The following is a 9,506-nucleotide window of genomic DNA, read 5'->3' as shown; positions in this document are numbered from 1 at the left end:
AGCTGCAGTTTCCAAGCTTCAGAGCTTCTGTCTCACAGAGCAGCCCTCCCCACCATTCCGCCACTCAGCTCCTTCAGACTAGCCAGCAGCAATTAGTAAACACCTGGTAAAACTACAGAACTCATCATATGAGCTACTTCTCAGTGCAACGCTGGTAAAAACATTGTTAAAGGGTTAATAGAGGAGCCATGTTGTGATAACTTCCTGAAGGCGGAGTTTAAGAAAGGGCAGAAGACTTTAAAGAGACAGAGGCCCAATTTCATAGTGTTAAATCAAGAAGTAAAACTTATTTTAATATTAAGTCATATTTGATAAATACAACATTTTTATAACAACTTGAGGCAGCACAGTTACTTGGTTATGCTATAAAATGGTGCACCATCCCTGTAATAAATGAATAAATTCTAAATATTGAAGTGGAAAAGCAGAGCAATAGAAGCATTTATTGCACCCTTCATTTCAATAGTTTTATTAATAATAAATGGTCTCAGAATTAATTCTGGATTTCAAATATATGAATACATTTTGGTTTGTATTTGGTGGAAAAAACATTTGCAAATGCAGACGTGTTGTGATGCAGCTCAACAAGAAAAGCCCATCTTCATTCACAATTCCATTTTATTTTTACATTTACAATTACATTTTTATTTATTCTCTGTTATTACAAACCAATGTACCAATAATTACACAGAGAGGTCTAGGACTTCTCAAATTCCCACTGTGGTATCTAAAGTACAACCTGTCTCATGTTGTGCAGACACCCAAAAGTGAGACATGTCTCCCCTCAGTGGCAGACAGCGGTACTGCAGGTACGATTTTCTCAGCTCCACAGGGTAACTGGGGCAAAAAACAAAGTCCTCTCTGCCTCAGATGCACACATATTCAAACGCACCTGAACCCCAGCTGTCCACGGCACAGATCAGAGGATGTTCACGTTCTTCCCACACAGACACCAACAGAACTTCCACGTGGATCTCCAGTCCATCGCTTTGTCCTTCAGATACACTTGGCCTCCATGTCATACAGCCGGAGAAGGTCTGAGATCACAGCGTTGATGTCTGCTTTGGTCACGTCCTCACACAGCACCTACACACACGCACAGACACACAGAGCAGACTGTTCAGCTCCACACCTGGCCTCGCTGAACAGGAGGGACATCAAAGGTGCACACGCCATTTGAAACGACCCAGATTCGGCGGCCTTCAGGGACGGAGCAGGAGGTCTGCACCGAAACAGACTTTTCTCCGTTTCAATCGGAATTGAATGACTTGCTAAATAAAATCTGTGACAAAAGAGATCTCATTTAGGAAGTCGTGTGAATAGGGGGTGTAATAAAAAAAAAAAAAAGAAGAAAACTAGAATTGCAACCAGCAATAAATGAATGCCTAACAGTTACATAAGCCGTCTGTGCCGTTGAAGACAGCAGTAATGTAACCCAGCTGAAGAGCGCTAGGAAACAGTCTGCATGACAGCACAAGCATCTTTGGACTAAAACCTCCACACTCACACATCAATGTAATCATTTTATTACCTACATTTTTATGTTGATGCATTTTATGGCCTGCTGTGTTATGGCCCACAATGATCAGAGTGAACTGAAAGTCAGACTGTATATACAGTACAGTCTGAATAATTGCTTTTCATCCAACAGTGAGCCAGTCTCCCTAAACCAACTTTGCTGTTATAGTTAATTGTAGGATCGGATGTGAAACACACAATCAGGACATGGAAGGAAAATTAAATAAGGTTTTCTTTTTTTCCTTCCATGTATTTGGATTTATATGACAGAGTATTGTACTGAAATGTAAATTTCCCTCTGGGAGTCATAAAATATATTCATTAAAACGATTAGAAAGCTATTCAGTAATTTAGAATATTAAAACGGCCATTAATTTCTGTTATTTTATCATTAAGTGACATTACATAGATTAATTATACACAGATGTGTGCTTAAAAGCCTTTATTTCTGTTAATTAAGATTATTTTCTGCTTACAGCTAACGAAGACATTTCAAATTAGAATATTACATCAGACCAATAACAAAAATACATTTTGATATAGAAATGTGGCCTTAATGAAAAGGTTAACCATATTAGAGGTGTTGGTAGTGAGTCTGACTCACTGATCCATTTCCACTCTGGAGGAAATCCACATGTGCATTTCCTGTCACTTTCTGTTTGACTTCATATCTGAAAACTTCTGAGTTTTTTGTCTTACAAATTTCTGACTTTACAATGTCAGAAAACACCTTTGTGTTTAGCATTGTGAATGCATGCTTCAAATTTCAGAAAATGTTAAATTTGTTTTTCTTTTTCAACAGAATTTCAGTTTTTTTCTCAAAAATAATGTGAAATTAATCTCACATTTTTCAGGTTGTTTTTTGTTTTGTTTTTTTTTTAGCAAAAATTTACTCCTCCTTGGTTAAATTTTTGTTTTCTTCTATGCACAATAACCCCAATACTTCATCGTAGAGTTAGCCCTCTGTACTGTGATGCACCTAAATAAAACTCAGTGCCAACAGCTGTCCTAATAGAATCCAGCTGTGTGTAACTTCATCTGCATAAGTCCAGATGTTCTGTTTCTGGCCTCAGAGGTTTGTTAGAGAACAACCAGCGTCATGAAGGCCAGTGAGCGCAGCAGACGGGTCAGGGACAAAGTTTTGAGACATTTAGAACAGAGTAGTTCTAAAAACCCTTACATGGTTTAAGATGGAGCTAAATACAAGACAATCGCGGACAATAACTCAGACGCAGAGTTATTGTTGCAGAGGTTCTCCTTTTAAAAGGACAACAATGATACACAAATAGCCAGCGCTACAACGGATTGGTTTAGTCAGCATATTCATAGTTAGAACCTAGTCGAAGTACAGACCAAAAGCCACCTGAGAATCTGCAGCAAAACTTGAAAACAGATGTTCCCAGATGTTGGTTTCCATGAACAATGGAGAAATGTTGAGGTCTTCTGATTGAGCCAGACCTTTAAGACTTGCAGCTGTAGCTGCAGTAAAAGATGGTTCTAGAAAGAAGTGCCTTAATACAAATACTCGTCAAGTTTGTTAAAACCAGGTTTTATTTTCCTCCCACTTCACAATATGCACCATTTTGTGTTGGTCTGTCATAAAATGTGGTCCCAACAGAAAAACTTTCAAGCTCTTTGATGCTTTTAAGGCGCTAAAAATAAACTACATTGTGGCACCTAAACATCAAAGCCTGCAGAGCAAAGAACAAACTGCTTTCCTCAAGTACTTCTGGATCAACATTTGTACTGACTGGAATACTCCGCATCAGTATTTGCCCGGCTCCAGCAGCTTGTGATAAAATCCAGATCTGGCTGAGAGCAGACTGACTCCTGGTTGGAGTCTGCCGGCTTCCTGAAAGCTCTTTCAGTCTTTGTCTGACAGCTTAACTGCCTCTACATATCAGCTCACACTTCAATTAATTTGTACCGTGACTGTTTAACGGCTTCCAGCTATCTGACGTTTCAGCTGCCGCCGCTGCTTCCACATGGACTGGTGCTTTGGCTCGTTCCAGCCCGCACGCCTCGCAGCCGCCCGAGATCTCAATAACTCCTATGGTTTACAATTTACTGCCTTCCTGAGCTCTTAAAATGACATTATAAATGCTTTCATTGACTTATGTGTCAGAAAGACACATTCCCATATGTGATGCGGAGTGGTTACAGTCTGATTTGAAGGATTTGTATTCATGTGAGATCTAGATTTTACTTTTAAATATACAAACAAAACAAAAAACTAAGCAAATGACTGAAATTAGAAAATGTTACTCTTCGTAGGACCTAAAACTCCAATCTTTTATCACATCAGTGAACACACTGTATCTAATGAGGGCTTTAAGAATAAAGTCAGAAAAAAGGGCAACAAGCTCCTAAAAGCAAAGATGCATTTTATTTAGTACATTCAAGCTTATTTCTGGAAAGTCGTTCTGCTTTATCCTTTTCAGGAGTCTGAATGACGCCAGTGTTTTGATAATCTAAGTCTAGAGAATGATGCTGTTAGTAATGTTACTAATTCTAATTTTGCTAATCACTAACAGTAGATGCTGAAGACTCAACCCTGGAATCAGGTTGTCTTTAACAGTATTAGTCAAATCCTGTTAAACTGCAGAGCTGTGTAAGAGCAGCTGCTCTCTGCCTCACACACACAGTGTGACAGTGCCTCTTGTCCTGTTATTGCTAATGAATGCTACTCATAGTGGCAGCATACTGAAGTAGCTGTTATGGTAATTGTGATTTGATCTTTTTGTAGATTTGTGTTCATCATTTCCTGGTTAAGGTGACGCATATCTGGACAATTATCTCCTCTGGTTTTGGCTGCTGTGCAGCTGCAAGGATATTTGCCCTTTCTTTTCACTTTTGGACAGCTTTTATGATGCGTAACCGTAGGAACAAGGCTTTGCTTTCACAAGCTGAATAATACCTGAACTATGAGGAGGAGGTTCCAATCATCTCTTCCATCCATCATAATGATCTACGATCATATCCCGACTCCAACGTCTCTCTGCTCCACTTTCTAACCAAACGGCCAGACAGAGTTAAAGAGGAGCAGCAAAAGCAAATGAACTGGATTAGCAGAACTGCTAACAATTGATGTCATCCAGGTCATGTTGCTCATGTTGCTGTGGAATATCATCTTTGCTGCCCTGATATTGACCTGCTTGCATGTTATGAGAGTCATACGACTGCTATGCAGCAATGTTCTTCAGTGAGAGGCTTCTTCATACTTGTTGCGAGACTGACTGCTACTGGAGATCCTTCACCATCCAAAATGACTCTTTGAAGATATTTGGATGATGAGTTATGACAGCATTTAATTTCCCCTTATGATAAGAAAAGTATTTTGGATTCAAACTAAATGTGAATTGAATGATTGATCAAAGAATGCTCTTATAACTATAGTTACTGAAGTTATAATAGATGAATAAATGACTCAACAGCACAACAAATAACAGCAGATGGGACGGAGGCTATACCTAAATATAAAACTGGACCAAACTGTTCTCACTTATTATATGGTACACATGGATTTTTCAGGAGTGTACAAAATAAGAAAATGTATTATAACATGTCTTACAGAGGAGTAAATGTAGTGATCATTCATTTAGTTGAGTTTTATATGTAGACATGCTCTGGGCCATAATCTAGAAATTCTGGTATTAAGTGAGTAAAATGTTCAATTTACTGAGGAAGCAGAAAATAATATAATAATAATTTTGTTATCTGTAGTTCTTAAAGAGAAAGTGGAATTATGGAGAACATGCATCAGTAGACAGAGTTCTGCAAAACCAGAGATCAGAAACTGGAAAATTTTCAATCAAAGCAGTCAGTCCCATTAAATTAGCCTCTCTCTGCCACTCATACACACACACGCACGCACTCACTCTCACACACACACACGCACGGACACACATGTTCTCACTGTTAACATAAATACACACCTGCCACCACTCCTTCTCTCCAGCGGGCAGCTCCACTCCGTAGCTGTTCAGCGCCAGGTAGAGTGCAGCTACCGCGATGTTTTGCGGTGTGTGGCGGATGCACATGTCTCCATGGTAACAGTCTCTCAGCAATGCCCAGGAAGTCTCAGCCACGGGGGTTCGAGACCAAGCATGCCGGTTCACAAGTGATTTCACAGAAAGCAGGTAGTGGAGCAAATACTGCAGAGAGGGGCAGAGCGGAAAACACACTTTGCATTGAACACCAGGAAGCAGCAGAACACACACTCTGTTTTTATCCTTTAACTTATCTCCACTTTATTCTTTCCCTCTAGATTTTTGTAATCTTTTTGATGAAATAGTTACACGCATTAGGGTGTAGCATCTCAGCCACTAGATGGCATTGTTTGTCAATTTTCATACCACTAGAGACTTATTTAAATACAAATATGCAGTTTCCTTTTAACAAGCTTCATTTATATTGAAAGATGTTAAACTTTCATGAATTTTATGCAAACAGAAACAGACATCAGTAGCAACACGGGGCAATAACAGTGGCTGAAAACTAGATGAGGAAGACAGGGATACATGGATGTTTGCACACACTCACACCTTGTGAGGATGTTCAAAGGAGACGTGGAAGTTGAGCTGTCGTAGGATGAGGAGTTCACACTGCACCACGCTGTCCCTTAGGTCCCAGAACTCCTTATCACATTCGAGAGGAGCACTGCCTTTGTTAAAGTACCTGAGAGACACAAACAGACAGAATGAAAAGGCTTTTCATTTATATTTAAATTCAGCTTTCAACTTTTTCTCCAGGGAGTCTACAGATTATAGGAAATATCCAGCACTTCCATAGTTTCTGGACAGAACAGAAAGTCCTGCAACCTGAACAGCGTGATGACAAAAGCCTGATGATGGATGTGTGTTGATGGACGTGTAGACCATGACGTCTACACGTCCATCAACATGGATGTGTAGACACCCATGTTGATGGATGTCTACACATCAACTCCACAAAGTTGATGTGTAGACTTTCTCACAAAGCCCAACTCCACATATTTACTAGTTTATTGGACTTTTAAGCACATTTTTAAGTTGTTATGTTTTAGGTTGTTACCTTTAGTTATTGTACATACCACATAAAAGTTTTTTTTTTATTTTTTTTTTTATAAAACCAATAGAGAAACTATACAAAGAGAGACCAACCCATACGGGAAAGAGGGGAAAATACATAAATAACTTTAAAAAAATATTCCAACTCACATTTAGACATTTCCCTCTTTTCATGGACGCATCTTTTGTTGAAGTTTTAAAGATGAAGGTTATATGTCGCATTAGGCCAGAGGTCTGCAACCTGAGGTTCAGGAGGCTCTTAATGCCATAATAATAATAATAATGATGATAATAATAATAATAATAATAGCAACAGTATTATTAATATTAATAACAATGATAATGATATTATTGTAATAGTATTATTAATATATATTAATTAATATTAATAGTATTTGTTACTGTCATAATAAAGATAAATTGTTATTACTATAATAATAATAATAATAATAATAATAATAATAATATATTTTAAATATAGATATTTAAAAATTCAGTTTTCAGTAGATTTTTTGCCATTGAATAAGTGCATTGAATTTACACAACAGAAAATTTTTGGAGATCTACTTTTTATCTTTTGGTTTGAAACAGATTTTTATTTCACCATTTTCAACAAATAACATTACACAGAAGAAAGCGTATAACCGCAGTGGTTGGAGTGGGCTACAGAACTGATTCCTGTCCTCTGCACCTTTGTTTCATGCCTTCCTGTTGGCATACTTTCAAAATAAAGGCCCTTAGTGCCAAAACTAAGGGTCAGTTTTATTTCTATTCTTTAAAAATAGAAATAAAACTGTGGTTCTTTAAAAATGACAACAAAATTCCTCTAGTAGATTTTTACCTTTTTTTCAAAAGGTCAAACAACATTGGTGGCTCTAAATGAGTCTCATTTGAATGAACAACAGTGGCTCTTTGGGATATAAAGATTCCAAAGATCTCATTAGACAAAATTCCCACTCCTTTGTCAACAGCCCATATACGGATGGATCTGCTTTCAAAGTTATAAAAATAAAAATATGGTAAAGATGCCTCATATATTTCTTACCTCTAAACCTTGTACAGATGCCAAACATTAACTATTTGATTTCACAGCTCTTTTCCAATCACACAAATATTGCCTTTGGTCAATATCCGCTCAGGAGTAGGTTTTCAATCTGCCAGTGTATTATTTAATCTTATCCATGTGTATTTATTACCTGTGGCTCACATTGATGATGTCCCGGGTCCGGATGTGCTGCTCCTCCACTTTTCCAGCCAAGTACAAGCAGCTCATGGCCACCAGGTAGGGTTCATAAACACGGGATGTGACCCGCTGGAAGAAACGATGGTACAACACACAGGCCGTTGCCACGGGTACCGAGCGCATACAGAGCTTCACTCCTGAGCAACAAGAAGCAGAGAAGGTTAGAAGGTTTTCATCTCAACTGAGTCACACACATTATGCATTTCTAGGACGATGGACCTGTCTCCATGAACCGTTTCACAAACTGCCATGATCCTGAAGTGGCTTCCCAACACATGAAATGCAATGGCTCACTATGTATAACTAAAAAGCTGCACATTGAATGAATGAGACGCCAACAGAAGGCTTTATTCTGGTCATAACTTAATAATCACTGCTGGATAGCTTTAACCTGATTCAGGACAGACACTGTTCTACTGGAAATGGGAATTTGCCTCATGAAGTAAAAGTTCATAAGGCAAATTCCAATCCACCAATTCAATATTAATATCTCCATCAGTCCTGATATTAAAAATAATTCCAGATCGAGTATCGGTGACAATATGCCCAATCAACAAGTCTATATCTATTCAGTCTAATTCTATGTGCATGCTTTATTTATTTTACATAAGATTAGGAATTACTAATTGAACTTTGTGAGTGCATTTAGTAATTGAACCATATGAAGGAAGATTTGTTGGAGTTTTTGTTGGGGTTTTCTTACATGTTGATCATGGTAGTCAACCTATTATTTTTTGACAGTTTCAGTTTCTTTATTATTTATTTTACATTGGCTGTTCTACTCCTAATTGTACTAACTGAACAAATTAAAGCTGGGTGGTTTTTCCTATGTTTGACCGAGCTTGTGAAGCTATTGGTGCAAAGTTTTCACATAAATTTATATTGTAGTACTTTTATGTATGTGTTTAATAAAATAAATTTAAGTCATTTCAGCGCAGTTGCTCTGTATCGGATGATAATAAACCTCATATTTGTATCAGTATCGGAAGTGAAAACAATCAGGTTGGTGCATCCATAAAATTGTGACTTTTAAAAGAACACAATTTCACCCACTGTACTTACTCTTAAGTGGTCATCTTACACTATATTAGCCAAGTTTGCATCTGAATATGCAGAGGGGAAGAGGGTTTTTCCAATACATTTCCCCCAGATGTATATACCTTATATAAACTCTAGTTTAAAATCTTTAATGCTGAGCTCCCTCAGATGTAGACTGCATGGTCTTAAATTATGTTAAATGACAAGGGTCAAACCTTGGCCCACCTCCTCACCTGTTTCCATTATGAAGCGACACACACGAAAGTGAGTCTTCGTGTCCCACGTAGGCTCCGACCCAGCGTCCCGCCTGCCCGACGGCCGGGGTTCTTCTGCCGCAGCAGATAATCGACATGACGGGCCCTCCATGACACCTGGGCCAGAAAGAACACCACAAAACTCAAACTGTCTCTGAGAGCTTAAAGAACAACGTAGGCGTTAACTGTTCCTCTCCGTAAACTCCTCCACACTTTAAGGCAGCCCCTAAATTAATTTCAACATTTTTAGAGAAAAACTGGGAGGGTGGGGAAAGGAGTAGTTGCTAAACGTTTATCTTTTCATTTAGCTAGCTCTGTTGTATAGTGCCAACGTTCATTCTGACACCGGAAGAAAAATATATAAGCTTCCGGCCATTTTAAAGGATTTCAAAATAAAAGTAACTT

The 9,506-nt window shown here is 38.3% G+C and overlaps 1 protein-coding gene across 1 annotated transcript; it reads right to left on the bottom strand.

The window, feature by feature from the left end:
• Positions 1–600: 600 nt before the first annotated feature.
• ccnq (cyclin Q) lies at positions 601–9,449 on the bottom strand. The gene is made up of 5 exons (XM_015011369.2): positions 9,081–9,449; positions 7,763–7,946; positions 6,063–6,195; positions 5,454–5,672; positions 601–1,086 (listed from the first exon to the last, which is right to left on the bottom strand). Exons 1-5 carry the CDS (start codon positions 9,211–9,213, stop codon positions 997–999), a joined length of 759 nt encoding a protein of 252 aa, XP_014866855.2. The 5' UTR covers positions 9,214–9,449; the 3' UTR covers positions 601–996.
• Between the last annotated feature and the right edge of the window lie 57 nt (positions 9,450–9,506).

The sequence above is a fragment of the Poecilia mexicana genome, unplaced genomic scaffold (assembly GCF_051168715.1).
Source record: "Poecilia mexicana isolate PSO_F unplaced genomic scaffold, ASM5116871v1 scaffold_7, whole genome shotgun sequence".
In the NCBI taxonomy this organism is placed as follows: Eukaryota; Metazoa; Chordata; class Actinopteri; order Cyprinodontiformes; family Poeciliidae; genus Poecilia; species Poecilia mexicana.
This window is presented reverse-complemented; position numbering and strand designations above follow the sequence as displayed.

Bases quoted from the DNA above. Each gene is read 5' to 3' on its own strand.
- ccnq (XM_015011369.2), bottom strand. From the start codon at position 9,213: ATGGAGGGCCCGTCATGTCGATTATCTGCTGCGGCAGAAGAACCCCGG. The intron at 7,947-9,080 runs GTGAGGAGGTGG...CTTGTTGCTCAG, and splicing joins TCGCTTCATAATGGAAACAG to GAGTGAAGCTCTGTATGCGC. The intron at 5,673-6,062 runs GTGTGAGTGTGT...CCCTCTCTGCAG, and splicing joins CCTTTGAACATCCTCACAAG to TATTTGCTCCACTACCTGCT.